At 41.5% G+C, this 26,062-nt stretch overlaps 1 protein-coding gene across 1 annotated transcript in view; it reads right to left on the bottom strand.

Moving 5' to 3' along the window:
• SORL1 (sortilin related receptor 1) overlaps positions 1–26,062 on the bottom strand; it is a 154,892-nt gene that overhangs the window by 95,464 nt on the left and 33,366 nt on the right. The window contains exons 6-9 of the mRNA XM_079105505.1: positions 20,460–20,640; positions 8,170–8,271; positions 6,941–7,110; positions 1,466–1,658 (exon numbers count right to left, since the gene is read on the bottom strand). Of these exons, the coding sequence (XP_078961631.1) occupies positions 1,466–1,658; positions 6,941–7,110; positions 8,170–8,271; positions 20,460–20,640 (646 nt within the window). The remainder of the gene's footprint in view (positions 1–1,465; positions 1,659–6,940; positions 7,111–8,169; positions 8,272–20,459; positions 20,641–26,062) is intronic.

Below are 26,062 nucleotides of genomic sequence, written 5' to 3'. Positions count from 1 at the left end.
CAGTTCATAAATTGATCAGTCAAGGAAAGAAAAACCAGAATTTTAACAATACTAAGTTCCTGGCATCCATGGCTACCCCAAACCCATCCACAGCAGGAAATGGCCCAAACTACTGAGGTTGTAAGACATTACTGAGGAAGGGTAAGTTTCTAGCAATGTGTGTATATCCATTTATAGCCTGCTTCTTGCTCAAATTAGATTTGATGCAGTAAATTGAAACCTGTTGCCAAAAAGGGAAGAAAAATCAAGAAGCACATTCTAAGGCAAGAATTTTCCCAGGGGTCACAGATAAAGACTGCAGAAGAGTCAACACAGTTCACCACTGACAAACAAAGTCGGAAAATCCAACTGACCTGAGTTTCTCCAAAAATGAACGCTGCTTATTTTTCCTGAGTTCCTTCTGTCCACACCCAAAATCCATTCCCATTTTCTAAGGGATCTTGGTGAAATGGGAACAGAGGCACAAGGGGTTCACACAAAGTCAGAGGGACAGCCTAAAGAACGCTTAGGCTTACAGAACACTTAGTGGAACCAAATAATATATTTTAGCATTCTTAGCTTTTCAGATAGGCCTACAAGGCAGGAAAAAACTGTACGATCTCTAACTTTTACTCAGAGAAAAATCTTAAAATCACTTCCACAGAAATAATAACTTATGCAAGAGGGCCCCAAATAATCTTGATTTGAGGGGCAACTGGTGTTTCAGCAAGTTTTTAATAGCAAAAGAAATGCCAACTTGGTTAAGTCCACACAACTTATTAAGTATGCGTGTCTTAATAACTAAGCAGCAATTTGAAACAACAGCATACATAAACTGGAAGAACACGTTTCTATTTCATTTTTAAACAACCATGATTACCTATTAACGGAATGTGTGTACCTACTAGACAAGGCACAACTGCTCAAATGTTAGAATAATATGGGGCATTAACTACCCTCATTTCCTGTTCCACCCTGACTTTCTCACCTGACTTTTTTTTAATCACATCCAACTTCCCAAAGATATGATGTCATCAAAAGAAAGAAAACATATCCTAATGTTCAAACTGTGAACTAACCCAAGCTAGTTACTCAAGTAATTCATATAATGTCTCACAGATGGTGAGAATCACAGTATTTCCCTCAAAACTTTAAAATATTGGACAGAGGATATAGCTTAGCAGGTATAAGGCCCTTGGTTCAATCCTCAGCACCAAAAAATAATTATTATTATAAAAGAAAAATCAATTATTTTTAAATATCCCATTTCCTTCCCTCCTTGTGAATTCACCGTGGCATACTATATGGTGCAGACTCTGGGGCCTGCAAAGATGGAAATATAGATTAGAGTTTGCTTCACAAGGTTATCAATGGAGGACTCTGTGATCTTGCATGTTTCCAATAAATATTAGATACAGAAAACAACTACAGATCAGAACTCTATCCTTGTATTAAAAAGTCAAATAAGATTAAAACACATCTCTACCTCACAATTGATTTTCTCTCCATATCCGGTGAAGGCTGGAGCCTGAAGAAATTCCCAGGTTCCCCCTTTGTCAAAGGTGATGACTGATCTCATGTTCTCTTCATTCATAGAACCATTAATCAGAGTAGCAATGTACACTCCTTGTAACCCTTCCACTCGATGGAAGTCAGCAAATGGCTCATTTGCAAAATACCTGCAGTAGGAAAATAAATAACTATGAACCTGAAATGATATTTGCTTGGTATTTTGTTTATCATACTCAACATACAATCTAACCAAACATTTTAAAATATACAAATCAGTGGCATTAAATACATTCACCATGTTCTGCACCATCATCATCTAGTTCTAGGACATTTTCATTACTGGCAGCCACTGTCCATTTCTCCTTTCCTTCCCAGGCCTTGGCAACCAATGATCTGCTTTTTGTCCCCATACAGGTCTGGGTATTTCATATAAATGGAATCATGTTATATATGACCTTTTATATCTGGTTACCTTCACCAATATAATGTTTTGGAGGTTCACCCATGTAGTGACATGCACCACACTTTATTTTTTTATGGCTATATAATCTACTCTTTTTTTAGTGATTTTTTTTTTTTTTTAAACTTTGAGAGCCAATGTGCTTATCTGATCAACAATTCCCAACCAGGGCTTTAGAATGATGAAGATACCATTAAAGTTGATGTAAAAAGCGCATCTATTCTTCACTATTGAAATTGACCCAAAGCCTCCAGTGAGGCTTGACAAATAGGAAACATTAAGCCAGACTTGAAAAAGATACTAGTAACAATGTTCAGGCTTACCATTTAACCCAATCTGTGGAAATGCAGTTAAGGGTTACATAGCCACTGTCTAGGTACTTATCAGGGTATCTAATACCCTGATCATGGATGATCACAAAGCTTTTCGGTCAGGAAGCCCAGCAGCATGTCAACTACTTACCAAAACAGCATAACTTATTAGCAAGGATGGTTCTAGAAAGTCTGAGGTTGCACTTGTTAAAAGGGAAGCAAGTCCCTAACTGCTATGCTAGGATACTGTGATTTTACTGGAAAGGAGGTTTGCTTTAAAATGGTGCAACACTACAAATATAACTGGTCTCTGAGAAGTGGTAACCATGACTCACATTGGCTTTTAAAATTGGAACCATGCCCTCTATTTCAGGGGTTTTGAGCCACTGGGTGACACAATAAGACAGAGAAGGGCTTTTTTTCATCATCTGCCACACAACTCCCCTCAGCTGGAAGACTGCTCTGCCACCTCAGACAGGGAGATGTACCTCAAACCTCTGAGCAGCACAACAAAGTCACTTTGGGGCAGCAGACTGAGCAAAACCCTAAATAAAATGTCTGAGCTCAGACCAAATTCTCTGACATGGGACTCCTTAGGTCTCTTCTAGCTACTTCCTTAGGAACTGGGTGAAGGCCTATAACCCCTCCTGCTCTCCATTTACCTCGGCTCTCCTGCTTCTGAGTCTATCATCATGGAATCTGCCATTCTGAGGTTTACTGGCTTCATTCCCACATCTGGGAGGTCTGAGTTTCTCTCAGTTAGATAATCCTGCTTCTTTCCCCCAGTCATAATCCTGGAGGCTGTTCTTTTATTTCCAAGCAGAAGCCTGTCTTCTTGTGCCTCACAACCTCTCTGCTTTAGTTTAGCCCATCCTGGCATTTGCTCCCTTGACCTGCCCTGGCACAAGTTGCCTCACTCCCAGTACTTTCTCTGAGAGTCCATTTTCTTCCATCTTATCCTCATTGGCCTCACCAGAGCACTTCTGCTCTTCTTTCCAGAGTACCCTGAGACAAGACTTGTCAAGAAGCTCACCAGGTCCCTTTCCACTACACTCCATGCCCAATGCATACACTGGTAGCCATTCCCACCAAGAGAGCCAGTGTTCCTCCTTAACATGCCCCCACAGGTCTGACATGTGATCAGCACATAAGTTCCTCCTCCAAAGAGTCCTATGTCTAGCTATGGCTTCCCACAAGATTCCTGCATAGCACATCCCACCAATGCCAGGGTAATCCCCTATGAAAATTTCTTTCCTTATTTCTCTAAGGAAATTAGAACCAGTTCCTCTAGTTCATTTTGAATACCGCAGAAGTTTTTTTCTAAACCAGCCTGCCCACACCATCTGCCAATTCACCCTTTCCATTTCATCTGGTTGAGATTGAGATGCAGATGACAAAAAAGCCATTCAACTGAGCAAATCTGAAACTTTGTGGCCCTGAGATAAGAGAAGAAGAGTAAGCAAAGCAGAGCAGGATATTGGTCCATGACTCTTTTTTTTTTTTTTTTTTTTTTTTGATACTGGGATTGAACCCAGGGGGGCACTCAACCACTGAGCCACATTCACAGTCATTTTTTTATATTTTATTTTTAGAGACAGGGTCTCACTGAGTTGCTCAGGGCCTCAATAAGTTGTTGAGGCTGGCTTTGAACTTGTGCTCCTCCTGCCTCAGTCTTCCAAGTCACTGCGATTACAGGTGTGCACCACCATACCTGGCTCCATGACTTTTGACATGAATCTATCTTCAGTTTCTTAACTGGACTGCATGCTCAGGCAGGGTAAAAAGAAACTTTGCCACATATAAAGGGCCATCTGCATGTGTGAAGAAGTACTACGGTCACATAATTGAGATTACTGCTTCCTGGGAAGTCTATCATCTGGCTTCAACTCTACCCTACCATGAAATATCATCTTGAATATCTGACAAATGAGGAGGATGCATTGGCAAGCAGTGATGTACCTAATTCATAGTCAGAGGTTCTTGAAGGTGGGGAAGAAACTAAGGAGTCAATGTTAAAAGCCCAAAGGATAATGCTTCACAATTTTTAATTATTAAAAGAAGAGATTAATCACCCATGAAAATGAATGAGGTACTAATTAATACATGCTACATGTGAATGAACCTTGAAAACATTATGCTAAGTCAAAGAAGCCAGTCACAGAGGGTCACATATTATTGAATGATTCCATTTATATGAAATATCCAGAAAAGGTAAATCCACAGAGACATAAATTAGAATGTTGGTTGCCAAGGGCTGGGAAGAGGGGAAAAGTACTTAATGAGGACAGGGTTTTCTTCTGGAGAAATGAAAATGTTTTGGAAGTAGAGATGGCAGTTGTACAACACTGTAAATGGACTAAATATCACAGAAGTGTTCACTTTAAAATGGTTCAGTTAATGTGAATTTCAACTCAGTAAATTATTTTTAAAAATAAAAATACACAGAAGCCAGGCAGAAAAAGCAAGGAGCTGCCGTCAACCAAACCAGGCCAATCTGAATGTCAGGATGATCCAGGGCAGGAATGGTTTATGACACATTAAATAATAAATAATCTAGGAGTCTATATTACGGGGAGAAATGGAATGAAAGACAACAGCACCTCAAAGAGAAATAGGAAGTGGAAAAGCCCTGCTGGAGACCAGGTAAAAAGACTAACACTGGGTATCTAATGAGCACCTTCAACCAAGCTATGAAACTGAACTCTGATCTCTCCCCACAGCTGCTCCTCACAGGGACCTCCCTGCCTCACCTCATCGTCCTTGCCCTACCCCTGCTCAGGCCAAGCAGCAGAGGTCCCCTGGCCACTAAGTCTTCTCCCCCGCTGTGCCCAATCCATCAGTAGATCTGTTGGCTCTACTTTCAAAATATATTTAGAATCTGAACACTTCTGTAATCTACACTGAGACCACTCCGGGACCAGCCAACATCAAACCCCACTGGCCTGAACCTGCACAACTTTTCACAATCAGTCTTCCTGTTCCTGCCCTGGTCCCCACTGTAGTCAAATTTCTACATAGCATTGAGGAAAATTTCTGTAAAACAAAGCACATGAGTATTTGCTCAAAATTATTTATAATGCACTCATTTTTCTTCTGCACTTTTCTTTACAGAACACAATTCACAAATATTTTAAGTGGAAAAAAATTAACAAGATAAATCAGATGATGTCCATCTCACCTATCAGGAAAAAAATACCTTCCATGTCCTTGAAGGTCCTACACCATCTGAGCCCTGCTCCCTTGAATCTTATGCCTTATTTCTCAGTCCCCTTCTTCAGCTGTTGGAAGCACCCTGACCTTCTCCCTCTCCTAAGGTACAGCACTGCAGTCTCACCTCAAGGTCACTGCACTTGCTGACCTCTGCCTGTAGGACTCTTTCCCCCAGGGTCTGCCTGGCTGACTTCCCCTCTCCCTAACTTAGGCACCAGCTCAAATGAATCATCCTGGAGCAGACTATGAAATAATGCCCTCCTCATTCCCTGCCCCTTACCTTGCTTAATTTTTCTTCCCAGCATATTACCAAGCAAATGACACATTTGCTTATATTCTGTGTCCCCTGCAAACAGAATATAAATTCCACAGAGCAGGGACTTGGTTGGTCTTTTTACTACTGTCTATAAGACTTCCCTGCCATACCTATAACACCATCTGGTACAGAGCAGCAGCATGTTGTGGCATGAACTGGTGACAGAAAGACTGGCCAGCACAAGGAGAGGTAGTGGGCAGCAGAGGCATGTCCCCCGACCGGGTGAATGTCACCCCAAACGAGCCAGTGAGATTCACACAGGTGGCTTTTTCCAAGAACAGAGATCAAGCCTATCACAGCCAAAGAGTTTGTCACGTGACAAATGGAACAAATGGATTTATGGCAGAGGTGACTCAGGTTAATTGATGTCATCACTCCCTTTCTTAAAGGTAATTGCAAGGTGGTATTTTGGAGGAAAGGCACCAACATCACTGACTGTTAAGAATCTACTGAGGCTGGGGTGTAGCTCAGGGGTAGAGCACTTGCCTAGCAAAGCAAAGCCCTGAGTTCCATTCCCAGCATGAAGAGGAAAAAAAAAAAAAAAAAAAATCCACTCATCCCTGCCAAGTCTACTCCTTCCCCAAGTCCCTTGGTGAGTGTAGTCACAAGAGAACACCCAAGATGAGACTGGGGATCATTTCCACCTATGTGATTTATGGACAGAGGATCACTGAAGTTGGTGCCTTTCCTACAAAATACCACCTTGCAATTACCTTTAAGAATTGAAATAATGACATCAATTAACCTGAGGCACCTTGAGGCAGAGCCCCACAGCACATATGCCAGCTCTCTCTGACTTGATGCTATTTTCCAAACGCTCTTTCCCACTGGCTCAGAGACCACAAAACCAGGTAACTGAATGAAGGAAGCCCAAGGGAATGATTAACAGAGTGGCTATGTCCCCCAATGTCACCTAGAACAGCGGCTCTCAGCCATGGCTGCACATAAGAATCATCTGGGGAGCTTTTTAAAATCTTTAAACCAAGCTACACCCCAGACCCAATCAATGGACATGTGAACCAGGCATCAGGGTCTCGGGAAGCACCCCAGGTGAGTCTGCATGTGCAACTAACACTGCAAAGCATGAAACTAGAGAGAGGTTGGTGGCGGCACTTGTCTAAGAAGGCAGGGGAGGCGCTATGGTCTCCTTACCTCACCAAGGTGTCACTGCCGGCCCCTCCTGGGCTATAATACAGCACATTCTCCAAGGACAGGGAGAATTTCAGCCCCTCTGCCTCTGAGATGTATAAATTAGTGCGGTTGTTACTATGACTGACACACACAAACACCTGGTCCTCCGAGGCATCTGCGATGTAATATTCCTTTGGAATCAAAAGTCAAGAAATATACAAGTCAGAAAAATGATTATGCCCTGTGGGCTTTCTATACATATGAAAGCAATGACTTCCAAAAGTCCCAGTGACGAATGTGGGCCTACAGCCCAGAGAATGCTCCCCGATCTTGGTAAAGAAGCTTTGACAACTTTCCCTCTGGAGAACCTGAGCCTGGTCTGCAGCTGGAGCGGGCCCCTTGTTGGCAAATAAATGGAGCACAGAGAAAGAATAGTCCTCTGAACTCCTTAAGTGACCTAAAAACCTCTTTTTAGGTAATAAGGTCTCCCTCTTTATTCCAAGAGACCTTTCATCAGTATAAGGTACACTGTAGATTAATGTGCACTTCATTTCCTTTTATTTTCCCTAAGGTGACCGAAGGAAGGCAGAACCCACAGAAACTAGCAAGGTGCTGATGAGCTGTTCTCCATTACATAACCCCTGAGCCACTAACCTTTCTCAAAACTAAATGCTAATGCCAAGGTCTCCAATGCCGTCTCCTCCCTGCAATCACTAATTCAAGAGCCCCACACTGTGCTGGTCTTTCCTAGCAACCCCCTGTAGTAATACTGCATGGTCAAGCCCATTGACTATAATATATGCTTTCCTCCTCTGCTCTAATCTTGGTCTCTCCAACCTCTACATTTCTACCAAGTAGGACCCAAATCTATCCCCTTTCGGAACCAAGCCATCTGTAAGCAATACAGCAGGTACTTAATAAATAAGGGCTGTGTACAAACTTCCCAATACTTCAGTACTAGCACACAAGGCCATTGACTCTTGACTCCAATCCCTCTGCCAATCCCACTCCACTTAAAGCAAATTAAGGCTCCTGTTCAGTTCCACTTCAAATAGTGAAGTGGGAGACAAGAGACCAATATGCCCAAAGCACAATGACCCTCTCTAGAGACCACTCTGGAAAGGGACTTCAGGGAGCCTCCATAAAACATCCACCTAGCAGGACATCCACAGGACACCCTACCCAGGGCATCTACAGGGAGGGAGGTGGGCAGTACGCCTTCTTCCCACCCTCCAGCAGACCTCACTCACATTAATAGGGTGTCTTGTGACAAACTGGGCTGCTCGCATGGGCTTCCGGCCAAAGGAGACCCAGAGCTGGACAGAAGACTGCTGTTGACTGCCCAGGAGATGCTGTCAAGGAAGAGGAGGAAAAAGTTAATTGTGCCAGATGATAGCTGCTCAAAACAAGTGACAAGGGAAACAAGGCAGACCCCTCGGATTCCACTGAAAACACAAAATACAGACTGCGACTGCAAATTCCTAATTTTGCAATGCATGCCATCACTGGGATGGGCTGCTTTATCCTGGGCACCTGGTCTGCAATAGCAACTAGATACTCCACAGATATTAGATGAGAAAGGACAACGTGGGCTTAGGGTGGATCATGGGGCTGCAATGCTCAGTAGGAGTGAGAGAGAGGAAGACTGTTGTGAAATAAGGCCAAAGTGCCAGCCTGGGCAGAGCCTGCAGCCTCCAAACCAGCCCAGGTGTGATCCGCCCCATGGAGCAGAGCTTCCTACCCTTTTTTTTGGGTTATAAGGATGCTTGACTCATAAGATTAATTTACACCAAGACTTGAGGGAATCTTCATTGATTCTGTTTTCCAATCTCTCAATACTTCTCATTAGGTATGGCCTTTTGGTAGAACATATACTCTTTGGTAGAGGAGAAAGATGTTGATCACATCACACTGTATTTTAGAGATTTTGATTCATTCCTAGAATCTTGAAAACCAGTCAGCACTTGATTGAGAGGCTGTTCTACCACTTGAGGAAAACAGGAAATCTCTCCAGCCCTCAGTTTATCCATCCACAAAATGAGCAGTTTACTTGGATCATGGCTTCCCTGTGGATGGCTTTAAGCAGTCCAGGAACCCCACAAATTTTTTGCATACATACACTCATTTATTTTGCAATGTAGGGTCCACACCTTTTATTAGCTTCTCAAAAGGGCCTATACCTCATAAAAGGTTAAGAACGCCCATAAAAGGGCTGGGGAGATAGCTCAGTCAGTAGAGTGCTTGCCTTGCATGCACAAGGCCCTGGGTTCAATGCAAAAAAAAAAACAAAAAACAAAAAAAAAACCCATAAAACCTCTAAGTGTTTTTTTTTTTTTTTCCCCAGCTTAAAAAAGTATATGATCAAAAATTAAAGGTAAATGCTGTACATCTATCAGGAAAGACAGAGGGAGATACACCTTTATATGGACATCATCACACAAATGACCATTAAACTTACTGGGATGTGGGGATCTCAGCCAGAGAGGTGACTTTGGTTTCATTTATTCTTGACTAGTTTGCTGTTTATTACAGGTATTACCTTCCTACAGAGTCAGGAACATACCAACTGTCTTATCTGTAATATAACAACTGAGTACCCTACATTCATGTATGTCCCATAAGCACTACATGAGGACCAACCTAAAAAACACAAGTTTATTTGTAATTCACTGGGGCAGTATAAATATTTCAAACCACCACTAGTTTGTTTTAAAGAAGCCACGTAGAGAAGCATGAGACTGCAGTTCAAAAACAGCACCCTGAAAAACATGTTCACAGCTTACATTCTGTATGGGGTGATATGAAATGATAAATTCATTAAATATATAAAAACAATAGCCAGGTGCGGTGGCACACTCCTATAATCATAGTGGCTCCCAAGGGAGAGGCAGGAGGATCACAAGTTCAAGTCCAGCCTGAGCAATTTAGCAAGACCCTGCCTCAAATTTTTAAAAAATACATGAAAATGACTGGCGATGTAGCTTAGTGGTAAAGTGCCCCTGAGTTTAAGGTCCAATGCCCCACTTCACCCGAGGAAATAAAATGTTAAAAACATATTATCTGAGTGAGGAGAGTTCATGGCAATATTGTTACATATAAATTCTAAAAGCCCTCATTAAATCAATAAAATTTTAGTCATGTCAGATGACAACTGTAAGTTACCCTACACATATATAAATCTCTATGAATACATGAATATGCAAATACTAATGAAATACATATATTACACTTTGTATTTATTTTCACTACTTCCAACTCCACTGCTTTAAAACATTTCTCAGTGACAATCAGGCCCAACACAAGTTAAAAGTTCTTAAAAATAACTTCTGGGAGGCCTGAGAATTGAGAATGTATATCTCAACACCAGTTTCACTTCATAAATGCAAAACCCCCCAAAAAATCCAATCAACAAAAAAAAAAATCTCAAAATGTATCCATCTCATTACCTTCTGGGAGAATTATTCCTAAACCAGGACATTTCAGGCTCCCTCCAGAAAGCATTAAAAAGGTATTGCATTATTTTACAGTTACTAAGAAAAACATTAGCAAGTACACTGTGGCATATTACTGATTATAAGTTGTAGGCCTTGATGCTTTTCTTAATAAACAGTATGGTTAGATTTGGAATGCTCCCCCAAATGCTCCTGGGTTGAAGGACTGGTCCTCAGGGCAGCCACGTTCAAGGCAGAGCTTTGGGGGAGTGACTTCATCATGAGAGCGCTCACCTCATCAGTGGATTAATCCAATGATGGATTCAGAGCTTAATGGACTGCAGGGAGGTGGCGGAAACTACAGGAAGTGGACCTAGTTTCCTACAGGAAGTTGAAGGGAGAGGGCCCTTAGGGACTCTATTTTGTTTCCAGCCCCTTTCTCTCTCTCTCTGCTTCCCAGCTGCCATGAGGTGAGCAGCTTTTCTCCTCCACTCCCTCCTGCCATGTTTCTACCTCCCCACAGGCCTACAAGCAAAGGAGGCAGCTGACCATGGTTTGAAACTTCTGAGACCATGAGCCAAAATAAAAGGGGCCACCAGCCTTCAGCTCTTGTGCATTTTCCAGAAACTTGTGCCATCCCACACAGACATGTTGACATAGTAGCAGACAATGGCTGTGCCTACCCGCAACACCCAGTATCCCTTTCCTCATGGACAAGAAGTTCCTGATCGCTACGCAGAATAAAAGACCACAGTTCTCTACTTTCTGTGCAGCTGGGCATGGTCATGTGACTAAGTACTGGTCAATAAGATGCAACCTGAAGGGTCATATTGCATCTCGAGGAAGGCAGCTGAAAAGGACTTATCAGCTGGAAGAGATACTACTTTGGTCTTTCTGTCCCTCCTTATTCTTTGTAACTGAAATAAGGACTCGAAGGCCAGTGGTCATCTTGAGGATGGAATTGAAAATGACAGAAGCCTGGGTTCCTGGGACACCGGCCCCAGCTTGCCTCCCTGGGCTGCAATGAAAACCGAAAGTAAGCCAATTTATTTCTAGTCTGTTATCAGTAACCTGACACAATTCCAAACTGATGCATGCAATTTTACTTTCACCTACAAACTGGGTCTTGATATAAACTCTGCGATTCAACTTTTCACATGAACAGTGTATCTTACTGCTTCACGACTGCACTTATTTCATTAAGATGTGAATCTCAGACATCTTTCCATTTAAGAGTTACTCGTGGCATATTAGGTTATCTGCAGAAGCACTCTTCAAAGAACACACACATATATTTTACCTGTTTTACAACTGCACAACGTGATCTGCAGGATACATTCTTTGAAGAATACCTAAGTCAAAACTTTTTATTTTTGATAGGTATCATGAAATGGCCCTCAGGACAGGTTGTACCAGTTAATACATCAACCAGCAAAGACCTCCATCAACAACTAGGAATTATTTGAATGTGTTAATCTAGGTCAATCTTACAGGGTCTGAGAATTTATGACTTTTTATTTTAATTAATTTATAAGATTTTTTAAATATCTTAAATTTTTTTTAAATTTTTAAATTTTTAAAAATAAATTTTAGTTTCAGTTCTGGTAATTAAAAATAAATTAACACAAGTGTCCATATAACCTGAATTTATATTTAAGATTATGTCACAAGCAAAAGGAACTAAAGGATCAAGAAGAAAAAAGGAGGAAGTAAATAAATGATACACTCTTACCATATGAGGGCCTAAGGATACTGCAGTGAGCTATTCAACCTAAAGAGTAAGCTGAGAAAACTGGTGGAAGACATGAGGTGTCTTGAGGCATGTGATGTCACAGGGACAATAGCTCCAAAGCACCTCAGCCCTGGCTGTAGCATTCAGTTCCACAGTCCCTTTAAAGTTTCAGTGAAACCTCATCATTCACATGAATGTTGTTATACTGAACATCATGAATAAAACATGGAAACCAGGTGAGGTGGTGCACAACGTAAGTCTCCAGCTCCTCAGGAGAGGCTCAGGCAGGATGATCACTTGAGCCCAGGAGTTCAAGACCAGCCTGGGCAACAGAGCAAGATCCCATCTCAAAAACTAATAAAAATAATAAAAACATGGATAAAATATGACATTTGGAATTTTCTCTAGAGAAAAAAGTAAGAAGCAGATAGACATTGAAGAGAGATTGGCAAGTACAGGTAATAGTGAAACTGGATAAGGGTACATGGGGTAGTCATATCAATATTAACTACTCTTATGTGTGGGTTGGAAAGGACACATAATAATTTAATCAAGCACGGTGGCTCATGCCTGTAATCCCAGCAACTCAGGAGGCTGGGGCAGGAGGATCACAAATTCAAGGCCAGCTTGGGCAATTTAGCAAGACCCTATCTCAAAAATAAAAATATTTTTTAAAAAATTATCTAGAGTATATCTCAATGGTTAGTACCCTGGGTTTGGTTCCCAGTTGATATTAATTGAAAGCATTTCCAAAATGGCAGACTAAAGAACTCTAAATATCAACTCACCCATAAATACAAGATAAACAACTGCCAAAAATTCTCAAAATCAGGGTCTGGGGGTATCGCTCAGTTGGTGCTTGCCTAGCACACACAAGGTCTTGGGTTCAATCTCCAGCACTACCAAAAAAAAAATCTGAAAATGAAAGGTTTGCAAAAATCCAAAGAGCAGTTATTCAAGAACAAAACCTGAATCTTGGCAAGAATGGCCAACTTTGCCATGTTTTCACTTGCCCTGATCCCAACCCCATCTCTCTAGCTCCTTAGTTGCCTTGGAACACCTCATAGCCACAATGGCTGTGGAAACCAGTAGTCTGACTACTGCAGAGAACAAAACAGGTCTGCAGTTCCCCAAAACTCCACAGAGACTAAGCTGTCCCTGCTGTACCTGTCTGATGACTCACAGGAAAGCCACTTCTCAGGCCTCATCCTTAATAACCTGACTCAGCTCATGGTACAAACAGGCCTATAGCCAAGTGTTTATGGAAAACAGTGGCTCACAACTGGCTATGGCCAGAGGCAGCATTAGCAGCTGGGGCTAAATTAAGGCTAAGCTTCTTGGTAAGATATCCATAAGAGGCTTTGTTTGATAAGCTCCCCAAGATTCCTGAGAATCTAAAAGGTTAAGCACATCAGAGCTGCAAATACCACTTGGGAAAGAACTGGAAAGGATCTAACCTCTCACTTTCAGCTGGCACTGAAGTTCTACACAGGTAGGAAATGAAGGGTAGGGCACCTCTAAGAACTGCCTGCCAGAGCACTGAAGGCTCCCCGCAAGGCAAACCCAGAGGCCATCAAGAAAGGCTAAAGGACTTTTACTTTTTTTTACTTGTTGATGGACCTTTATTTTTTAAATGTATTTATATGTGGTGCTAAGAATCGCAGTGCCTCACGCATGCCAAGCAAGCATTCTACAACTGAGCTACAACCTCAGCCCACAAAGGACTTACTTGTTCAAAGCATTTTAGGAAATTTCTGTCATATCATTAGATGACCGCTAAATTAAATTATCAGACACTTCAGTAGCTATATGTGATAAAAGAATACAGACTTTACAGAAGCAGAGCAGAGAACTCATTGAACAAAAAAACTATAACAACAAATAGCAAAAAAACAAAAAACCCTGGGTAGTAGGTATTTTGATATGAGAAGCTACCACATCATTTAAAATGTTCAATCTTCACCCCCAAAAAATTTCATGGCAAGCAAAGAAACAGTCAAGAGTAGCTCACTCACAAGAGAAAAGAGTAGTCAATCAGAAACTATCCTGGAGAAAGCCTAGATATCAGACAGCAAACAAAGCATTTTAATCAGCTATCATAAATATGTTCAAACAACTAAAGGACCTTCTGTCTAAAGAATTAAAGGAAAGTATGGAAACAATGGCTCATCAAATAAGTAAACACAATTATTAAAAAGGAAACAAATTCTGGAGTGGAAAAGCATAACTCAAAAGAAAAATTCACTAATCAAGTTCAACAACAGATCTGAACTGGCAGGAAAACAAAACAGTAAAGAACTGTCAATTGTGACGATTCATTCATCAGAAGAAAGGAGAGAAAAATAATTTTTAAAATGAACAGAGCCTAGGAGACCTACTTAAGAAAATAATCATTTACAATGGAATCAAAATAGTAAAATACTTGGGAAAAACTTATAACAGAGGTCCAAGGCTTGTATACTGAAAACTAGAAAACACAGTTGAAAGAAATTAAAGACCAAACAAATGGAAAGGTGCCTTTGTCCTTGCACTGGAAAATAGTATTATTAAGATGGCAATACTCTCCAAATTGATCTACAGAATCATCACAAGGCCTGTCAAAATCCCATCTGCCTTTCTTTGCACAAAATGACAAACTGATCTTAAAATACTATGGAAACATAAGGAACCCAGAATAGTTAATGCAATCTTGAGAAAGAACAAAATCAAAGGCTCATAGCCTCCACATTCAAAACTCACAAACCCACAGCACTCAGGACAGTGTAATGATGGCATAAAGACAATAATATGGATCAAAGGAACAGCATTAACAGTTCAGAAATAAATCCTTATGTTCATGATCAATTAATTTTCAAGAAAGAGGCCAAGAAAATTTAAAGGGAAAAGTATAGTCTTTAAAACAACTGGTTCTAGGACAACTAGTTATTCACATGCAAAATTTTTTAAAAAATGATTAGCACCTACTTTCACACTATATACAAAAATTAATTGAAAATGAGTTATAGACATCTATAGGAGCTAAAACTATAAAACTCTTAGAAGAAATCTCCATGACCTTGGATTAGGTAACAGTTTCTTAGATAAAACATCAATAGAACAACAAAAGTAGTTAAATTGGACTTCATCAAAATTAAGAACTTTTGTGCTGAAAAGGATACCACCTACAAAGTGAAAAGACACCCCTTGGAATGACAGAAAATATTTGCAAACTGTGTATCATGTATGTAAAATAAAGAACAAACTCAAAAATAAAAAGACAAAGAACTCAATTTAAAAATAGACAAAGGATTTGAACAGACTTTTGTCCAAGGAAGATATATAAATGGTCAAAAAGCAAAGGAAAAGATGCTTAACATGAGCAGCCATCAGGAATTGCAAATGAATACCATAATGAGATATCACTTCACCCTTAGTAGGATGGCCATAATTAAAAAGGCAGACAATAGCAAATGTTGACGAGAATGTAGAAAAATTATAACCCTCTTCATTGCTGGTAGAAATGTAAAATGGTGTGGTCACTTTGGAGAACAGTTCTATTTCTCATGAAGTTAAAGAGAATTAACATATGACCCAGGAATTCCACTTCCTAGGTATATATCCAATAGAACAAAAACGAGCCCATATAAATTGCACATAAATGTTCACAGCAACACCACTCATAATAGCCCCAAATTAGAAACAACCTAAATGGTTGCCAACTCATGTATAAATAAATAAAATGTGTTATATCCTTACAAAGAAATATCATTCAGCTAGTTATAATGATTAAAGTAACTGGGTATGGTGGCACATGCCTATAATCCCAGCAACTCAGGAGGCTGAGGCAGGAGAATCTCAAGGTCAAGGTCAGCCTCAGCAACTTAGTGAGACCCTCAACAACTTGCCCCAAAATAAAAAATAAAAAGGGATGGGGATGTAGTTCAGTGCACCTCAGGTTCAATTTCTAGTACAACAACAACGAAGGTTGAAGTGGTCTGTGCTACAATATGGATGAAAGGTGGAAGTATCACATACTATGAAAGAAACTAGTCACCAAAAATTCACATATAACAATTCCTTCTATATAAAATGTCCAAGATAGACAAATCTACAGACAGGAAGTAGATTAGTGGTTGCTAGTGGCTGGGAGATGTCACAGGGTATGGAGTTTCTTTTGAGGGGGCGATAAAAATGTTCAGAATTAGGTAGTAATGATCACTGCTAACTTATGAATAAATTAAAAATCATTCAACTGTAAACTTAAAAAGGGAGAATTTAACAATATATAAATTATATCTCAATACAGGTGTTATAACAAATTGATATCAATTTTAAATCTATTGCTATTAAAATTTTATTTTTAATCTGGGTTTAATTGTCATGTAAGACGATTAAAAGAGCTATATGCATTAGATGTTTTTACCTGGCTTTACAGGTGCACACATTTAAGTAATATCACCATTAAAATAATTTGTCAATACTTGGTTTTAGTCATTATCCTAAAATCCATACCCCAATTTTGGTCAGCAAACTTATCTGGAAGATCAGAACCCTGAGGCAGTTACTAAACTTTTCTGTTATCTCTGATCATCCTTAGAGACTTTAAATTAGAATAAGTGTCAGAAATGGGTTTCAAGAGTAACTTTAGTGGTTGGTTAGCCAGAATCATGAAAATACAAATGGATTCTCACTTGGGAGATCAGTGGCATTCAAGATATTTGAATGGCCTTAATATTCTAAAGACACCACCCTCACATTAGCAAGGCATGACAACTTAAGGCTTGCCACTTGAACTTTATCTGTATAATGTTTGTCAAAACCTTGCAATTCTGGTTGCCTAATGCCAGCTGAAAGGGTAACCAAAAAAGGTGTCAGCAAACTTTATCTCTAAAGGCCCAGGAGTAGATATTTTAGGCTTTGTGGGTCATAATTTGCCTCTAGAAGGCTGTTCAGTTGTCATGTGACTCATGCCAAAGATCATACATAAGCAAATGAGTATGGTTAGGTTCCAATAAAACTTTATTAACAAAAATAGCTGGTGGGCCATCCCTGGTCAGTGTCAGCTCTAGAACTCAGAGTTTGCATCATGTGAGGTATGAGTTTACACCACCTAAAAGGACAGGAGACTTCAACAAACCCACAGGTCAAGTCCTTGTTAACTGATACACATCTGTGCAAGAAATGCCTGAGCCTGGCTTGCACCATCATCTGCTCACGAGGTTGCAGAGTAGTAGCTAACCCTTACCCACCTCAACCTTTTGGGCAACTACCATTATCTACCAGAAAGACCCTAACAGTTGTTTATTAGCAAATTAACAGATCACAAAGTTACCTCATTGTTTCTTTAATGGCCCTATTATTTTGATGGAATAAAAATTAAACTTGGGATAAGAAAATCAAAGGGCATCAGATAAGAAGCACATGTGAAGCCAAAGCCAGGCCAACGGAGCACAAGGAAATTCCAAAGACCGGGGCACCAGACTCAGTTTCCAGAACCCAGGTGGCTGTCTCCACGTGGACTGAAAAAGTAAGTTGCAAAGGACGGTAATTCATGGGGCTGGCAGGAAGCAACCGTCTAACCCCAAACCAACTATTTGAGATTTTATAATTAGTTCCTTGATTTTCCAAATTTGATTTGAATCCATTTAACATCCATTTAACCAGTAGGAATTCCCCAAGCCCACACAGCCTTAGAGCTATGCAGATCCTAGATAAAGTTCCACATGGAGTCACCAGCTCTCCTGCTGGGACAGTTAACCCACCAAGGTCAACTCTGTTTATCCTTGTGCTTTGTAGTCCACTGGAAAACTCCATTTTATTGCCTACTGCCAGTTGTTTCTTCACCCATCAATTCATCCTTTGAGAAATGTTCTGTTGGCATTATAATCGACTATTGTGTGAACCTTCTATTTACAAAAGGCCTCAGGACAAAGTGTCTCAAACTTTGGTGATTCTTTGGTATCCCAGGGATACTCAGGGGAAAGTGCACTTGGGCCCTGTCCTCGGCATTTGTAACAACTGTCCCTGTATGATGCTGCTGCAGGTGCTCCTAAGGAACGCTTGCCCGTGCTGGTCTAGCACATCATACTCAAGCTACACCACTGTGCTCAGAACCTGGAGGCCTATCCATGTACAGAAGGGAGAGGCCAACACATGATTAACACTTTGCTATCAGTGAGTAAGCCATACAGAGAGCTGACGGTAGACTTTAAAGTACCAATAATATATACTACCCACCAAATTAAAAAAAAAAAAAAATTCTACTAGTCTATGCTTTTTAAGTTTGGTGAGCACAGATGACATTCATTCCATTCCACTGCATACCTGCTGTGTACCAAGTGTTGTGCAAGACACTGGGTACTGTGTCAGTGATGATCTAAACAGCAAAACAGACAAGACCCCCGATCTTACCAGTGACCAGGAGTAATAAAACCTCACCACAGGTACTCTGTACATCAGTTAGATCTGCAGAACAGACAGAGATGTTAGATTGGAATGGAGAGCACAGAAAACTCCCAGAGGGATTCAACTTAAATTCTCAGGTGTGAGATCGAGAAATAACAGGGTGTAAGAAATGCACAACAGCTCTCCTGCCCAAGCCCAACTGGGGCAAAAAGGGGAACAAACCAGATGATCACAGGTCGCTATGTCTAAGAATTGAGAAATTAAAACTGTATAATAACTCCAGGTCCAAGAAACTCAAACAGAAAAGGCCTTTGACCACTGGAGACAGCATTTGAGATGGCACTGGAACTCAGGATGGCCCAACGGGAGGTCACAAGGCCCAACAGCTGGACCTGATTTCCACCTGTGAATGCCCATCACTCATCCCTGCCCAAGGCAATTCTAGCATGATGTGTTCTTGAGCTGCTTTGTGTGTGTGTGTGTGTGTGTGTGTGTGTGTGTGCGCGCATGTGCACGCGTGCATGAGAGAGACAAGACAGAGACAGTGAGAAGCAGACAGATAAGACAGGAAGGGAATGATCCAATGTCTATTGGTGAATGCAAATAGCCTAACAGAAGAAGAACTGTCAGTTTATTTTTCTTTTAACTTGGTACTGGAGAATGAACCCACTCACCTACATCCCCAAACCTTTTAATTTTCTGAGATACTATCTCCCTAAGTGGTCAGCGTTGGCCTCGAACTTGAGATCCTCTTCCATCAGCCTGCCAGGCAGCTGGGATTAAAAACATGCACATGGAACCTAATGGTTTGCTTTTTATTTTGTTTATATTTTGTAGCACTGGGGATTGAACCCAGGGCCTCATGCATGCCAGGCAAGCACTCCACCACTGAGCTGCAATGATAGCCCGAGCTCAGTGGTTTTGAAAAACATTTTGCAAGGTGTGTAGTGGTGAATGCCTCTTGCCTGTAGCACCCGTATCTTCTCTTGCTACCCTGGTCTTCCCCCCTGCTTTCTTGCTGGGGAGACCCTCTCTTTATACACAGAGTAAGGTAAAGAGGGCCTACCAAAAGAGTTGACCTTGGTAGTATCTATGAAGCCATACTGCCTCTGCATGACCTGCTACCAATTACAGAAAATAATGAGAACCTGGAGGAAAACATTACATCTGATTTTAGTCCCTAAGGTCAACAGTGACAGAAAGCAGGGCAACTACCCAGGTATCAGAGGGCTTCAACAGAGCATGAGTCAGAGAAAGAATGGTTGCTATTAAAAAAGCAGGCCTACAGAGCCCAGGATGGTGGCCCAACGCACTCTTGGCGTAGCTTGGTCTTTTCCTTTACACCAGGGCAATAAAAGAGTGAACTCGATACAGTTGCGCAGCAAGTCCTGTTAAACAATCAACTCTGGTTTTAAATGAGCAAACCCTCCATTTCAGCATCTGGCTCCAACACATCAAATCAAGGGGAAGATTTTCCCAAAGGCTGAGAGTTAAGCTACTTACTGACAGCTGGGAGCTTAATTACTGCTTTTCTTCGAGCATTAACTCCCACTAGCCAATGACTACACATCCTATTAGCCATGTAAATTAACGTGTCGAAAAATCTCAAAGAAATCGGTCTAAATTTAAAGGAAATCAGGCAGTGGGATTAAAAGAAAAAAGCCATTGAACTCCACCCCTCCTTTCTGTGTTCTTTTCATTGGGATTTCAAAGACACATGTCTTTGTCAAGGAGGCTTGGCTACCAGGAGACAACCAAATTCCTAGAGCCTGGAGACACTGGGAGTGCTTGTCCTCAACATCTCCACTCCTCTGACCTCCCAGCACCTTCCAAGCCCTTTGGAGATGTTCATCAGGGTCCAGAGTCTGTCAGCCAAGCTACCCCAAGCATGCAAGCCAATCTCTGCTCATGCCCACTCATCTATTTGCCTACAGAATGCCAAACCTCGCTAAGGAAATTCAAAAGGAGTTTATTCTGAAGGCATTCAACTTACCACCACCTTTGTAGCAAACATGTACTTGTCCCGAAGTTGAAAGTCTCTCACTTCCTCAAGGATCACTTCCTGGTTTTCCCGGGACTGAAAGAAATCTGTACTTCGAAAAACTGTGGAGTAACCAGAGGGTTCATGTCGTTCCACATAGATGGTGTTTGGCTTGTCATAGGGGTCGATTCCCCTGGGGAAAAAAATTAAAAAGGTGTTATCATTTTCATATTTAATCACTGAAGACATGGAGATTTTAGCATGCAATCAACTAGAATCTTGGGCCACCGTGGTGTAAGCAACAAATGATATTCTCTGTGCCTCCAATTCTTTCCTTCGTTCCTTGACTCAGTATAGAGGGAGAGGACTTGTCATCTACGAAGTGTTCTAGGTCACTACCATTGTTTCCAAAGCATCGGGGGGTTTAGCTCAAGGTAAGTTCTCTACCTGCTTGTGAAAAGCAAAAAGAAGGAAAAGCATAAGCTGGAGTGTTTCAGAATAAATAAGCTATGGACTGCTTGAGGTTGTCAGCAAGTTTCTAGCCTCAAGTTATGAACCTCAGAGGAACGAAGGAGACTTTTCCCAAGATGCTACATCCTCAGAAGGAGCAGCACTACAGGAAACCACATTAGCAAACTCTAAGCCTACTGTCCCAAGGTCCCTGCCCTTTCTGTCCCCCGCTGACGTCACTGAGTCACGCCATCTGGAGGCATCCTTCCAGTACGTTTCAACTCCAGCAAGGTGGCTTCACAAGCCTTCTCATACACACAGATGTCCTTGATGTCCTTCAGAAGGGAGGCACATTTCTCCCTGTGCTTTTGCAAACACAGCGGCCTACACAGAGGTACCCTCAGCATACGCTCTGATCCCACCACCAAATCCTACTCTCCTCCAACGTCAAGTTGAGGTCTCATCTTCCTAGAAGTTTCCCCCCTCCCTTCTCCCAACAGGAGCAGCACATTCCATTTCAATCCTCTTGTGCGAGTTTTAACTCTAACAGAGATGTAAAACTACTTAGGTAGGGTGAATTTTGGAATGGATCCCATTACTTCATACAAAGCTTCAAACACTGGAGTATGTATGTTGTCCAAGCTTCCCAGAGGAAACACAGATGCCCTCAAAGGTCCTGTCTTAGATTTCCTTTTAACCTACTGGGCTCCCAGCTGAACTCACGCTTGCTGCACTGGATCCATAGACTGTAATTACAGATACTAATCCAAACAGCGACTGCAGAATGACAAGGTCACACTACACTGGAGAAGAAGCTCTGAACAAGTGTCCTAGAAAAGAGGTCTCATGTGGCAGCTGGGAAGAGAACTGATCTGCCTGGGTTTCCTCACATTCACAAGGACACCAACACCAGGTGGATCACTTAGCAAAAGAGCAAAAGGTTTGAAAAGTCAGGAAAAGAGTTTCATGGGGAGTTTTCAAGGTGATGACTTGAGGAGAGGCAGAGATAACAGTCTTTATCTGGCTCCATATGCGCAATGGTGCTCAGAATAATGGAGGCAATCATTCTGAGTTCCTTCACAGATGGGCTGTTGAGAACATTCACCACACCAAAAAAAAAAAAAAAAAAAGAAGGAGGCAGGGGAAGAAAGATAAGAAAAAATACAAAAAGAGCTTCTTTTTATAATAGGGGGAAGATTTGACTTTTACCCTACAATCTGGACTCTGAGCAAAGCACTGGAGAAACCAGCAGCCAGCCTGGGCCCTAACGTGAGAGAAATCTATTCTTCGTTATCAGATGTTGGTGTGGGTGGGTGATGGCATGTTCTCTTCTCTTCCCTTCCACAATTAGAAGTACTGATTAAAGTACTTCCTCTAGCCTAGAGGATATGCAAATTAAAATGAGGCCGCTTGGGTATTTTTTAAAAGGCAGAGAGGAAAGAACCTTTCTTGAGGTATTTTGAGATGAGTTCATCTCCATTATTCCTTGCCTAGCTGAAAGAGGAAGCCCACATGTAGACAGAGAAAGAACTAGGACTCTCATCCCATATTTGGACCTCCCATTTCTGGGAGTTGCTCCACCTACACACAAGTTCCTGTTCTTTGCCATTACCTCATCTTCCAGTTTCTTGGGCTCATTCATAATTGCTTCCTGTTCTCCTTGCCTCCAATTCAGAAATTCCAATCCTGGCACCCTCAGTGGGCACGATCCTCCATCCTTACCTCCAAACCCTCAGAGATGCTGCACTGGGCATCCTAGAGTCCCTCCCTCATGGGTGTCCTGCTGTCCTATCCTGCCCATCGCCAGCTCCAGACAACATAAACCACTGACTTTTCTCACTCCCCTGCTCATAGGCTGCCAAGCATAGTTAAATAAATGTAATTTTTCTCTGAGAGATCAGATTAAACTCATTTATTATGGGGAACCCTAGAAGGATATCCCCCAAATATAACCAGAAATCCCAATGCCAGACATGTAAAGATAGACTAGTTCCTTCTAAGATACCTGCATGTTTGCAGAAGGTAAAATACAACAAATTCCTAAACTTGAATTTCTTTTATTTAGGAGTTGGTCTAACTAATTAGTTTCATAAATCAACAAAAGACCAATTTGTTTCCTTAAAATTAATAACAAAAGAAAGTTATTAATGGTATTCCTAAGGTAAAGACTGCCCTTGGATGATACTTCAGTTATAATTTCATTAAGATCCCCAACGTCTGCCCAGGAAAATGACAAAAAGATCAGAAACAGTTGCCCTCTGTGAAGGAAGTCACTGGAGTCAGATGTTCAGCTGTGGGGCTCCTCCCTGGGCCAGCTCCATCTTTACCATCCTCAAGCACTAAGGGAGTAATATCAAAAGACACTCAGCTTTAAACCCAGGGTTAAAAGAAGCCACAGATGGTATCTACATCTTGCTGGGTCATTTAATGAGAACTAAAACTGCCTGTAAAAAACAACAAACTCACAAAAATCAATGTGCACATACACAACCTGTCCTATATTGCAACCAAAGGGCTAATCTCCAATATATAAAGAGCTTCTGGAAATCAATGATGAAAAGACTAATGACTGGAGAGAAATAAGAGGAAAGGGCATAAACAGGCATATCACAAAAAAGAGACCAAAAAAAGATCCTTAAGGCCAAGTAAAAGATGTTCAAACTCATTCATAATGAGAAATGCAAATTAAAGCTACAATGAGACACCTAATTCTTACCTAAAGCATTAGCTGTGAAGAAAGACACTATTGTAAGTTGCTAATTTGATACTTTCCACTAAAAAATTGGCAATGTCTACCAAAGTCACAATTCAGGGGGAATTTATTAGTGCATAAAACTTATAAAAATCCTTGCCCTTGGGCAGCTTACATTCTATTAAAGATGATTAATATGCATAATAATTGTGTGTCAGAATATAATAGAGTGCTACATAAAAATGAATTGCATATAGAAAATTGGAAATAGGGTAGTAGTTGCAATTTTAAGTAGGATCTCTAGAAATGCAAAACTACTCTTGAGATATCACCTCACACACATCAGAATACTATTATCAAAAAAGACAGAGAGTAGAAAAGTATTGAGGAGGGTGTGGAGAAAAGGAGACCCTGGTGCTCTGTCTATGGGACACACACTGGTGCAGTCACTGTGGAAACTGTAACAAGGATCCTAAGAAATTACAAACAGAACTACAATATTGAGTCAGCAACCTCTCTTCTGAGTACGTACCCCAAAGGAAATAAAAGCACCACCTCATAAAGATAGCTGCAGCCCCATGTTTACTGCAGTATTATTCACAACAGTTGAAATATGAAAACAGCCCATGTGTTCTGTGACAGAAAAGAGAATGACGAAACTGACAGACAGACCCAATGGAATAGTAGTCGACCTTTGTAAAGGAGAGGAGACGTGTGACATGGAGAGACCTAGAAGATGTTCCACTGTGTGAAATAACCAGACAGAAAAATACTGCCTGATCACACTTATGTGTACAATGAAAAGAAAATCAAATGCATAGAGAGAGAGAATAAAACGGGGGGTGGGGGAGTGTCCTAGGTCAAAGGATACAAAGTGACAGGTGTGCAGGATGAACAAATTTAGAGATCTAATGTACAACATGAGGACAATACTTGAAAATACTCTTATTTGGGATTTTTACTAAATGCATAGATTTTAGCCACTCTCGTGTCTGTCTGTCTCTCTCTCTCTCTCTCACACACTCACACACACACCTCCCAGGATAACTAGGTTAATTTGCTTCACTACAGTAACCATTTCACTATGCCTAACTCATAGCATCATATTGCACACTTTAAATATACACAGTAAAATTTATGTTAAGTAAATCAATACATAAGATCCTGTGAGTAGGCCTCACTGTAAAAGGAGCTGTTTGAGCAGATACCTAATGAGGCAAGGAATAAGCAGTATCACTGTAGGCAGAGAAAACAGCAATGCAAAGGCCCTGTGCCCTGCGGTAGAAATGCACGGGGGGGGGGGGAAACCGCAACACAGTGCATCCAAAGGTTCAAAGAGGAGCCACAAGACGGTGTGACCTGTTTTCGGCAGGACAGATCTGTCTGTGGACTGAGAACTGACTATAGAACTCACTGGGCGACAGTGGTGGCCGAGCACAGGAGCAGCCACGCAGTCGACCTGGGACATAGCTGAGGGAGGGGCCAACAGCACTTGTGACAGCCTGCAAGGACTTCGCAGTCCTTGGCCTGACCAACTGGAAACTGACAAGGGCGGGGCGGGATACGGCCAGCTGGCTTAGGGTGGGAGAGCCAAGAGTCAGTCTGGGAGGCCTCAAGTCTTCTAGTCATCCATGTGAACAGGGCCTAGAGCAATCCGGGCACACCCACCAAGCCCACGATCCTGTTCCTGGAAAGCTGTCACATACATACACTGTACACGTGCACTCTCATGTTCAAGGTCATACACTGAGTCACCGCCCCAGCACAAGGGCAGAAGCAAGCACGACTAGAAGTGACTATCCTTCTTGAAGCATAGTCTATGGTACCCCCTCCTCAATCACCTCCAAGACTCCCCACTGTTCCCAGCATTCAGTCCAAATCCCTCTCTCAAGCACTGCAGATTCTGATACCAAGTCTCCTCTCCAAACTTCACCCAATACCCTGTCCAAACAGAAGACCCAGTGTTCTTCACCCGAGTACCAGTGACTCATCTCTGCCTGTGCCATCCTGTTCCTGTCTGGAGTTCCTTCCTCCGATCCTGCCATGCTACCTCCTACCTGCTGTGCATCCTTGATCAAGGGCAACTTCCTTCACGAAGCCATCCATGAGCACACCTTCTGGAAGGTCCCTCTCTGGCTTCTCTTTCTGTCTGATACTTCTGCGCTTCTTTCATAATTCAAATTATATACATGAAATATGTCTTTTCTTACCCCCTAAACTACATTCTCCTTAATAACTGTATCCATAAATTATTCAACTTCCTATACCCTAAAGTATCTAGCAGATTTTATATTTAGCAGATATTTCCAAAAAAAATATGCTGTGAATGAACAAATGCCTGAATTTTATAGAAAGGGAAAATCTCACTCCTGAGACGATGTTCTAAAAATGAAGGCCTTTAAGAGCTCTACTACATGCAAGAGCCTCAAGCTTCCCCTGGGTCCCCTGAGGGACTGAAAAATGCAAAAGCTCT

Source organism: Sciurus vulgaris, assembly GCF_902686455.1.
Source record: "Sciurus vulgaris genome assembly, chromosome: 11".
Taxonomy (NCBI): domain Eukaryota; kingdom Metazoa; phylum Chordata; class Mammalia; order Rodentia; family Sciuridae; genus Sciurus; species Sciurus vulgaris.
The sequence above is the reverse complement of the archived record's forward strand: the minus strand, read 5'-3'. Positions and strand labels throughout refer to the sequence as shown.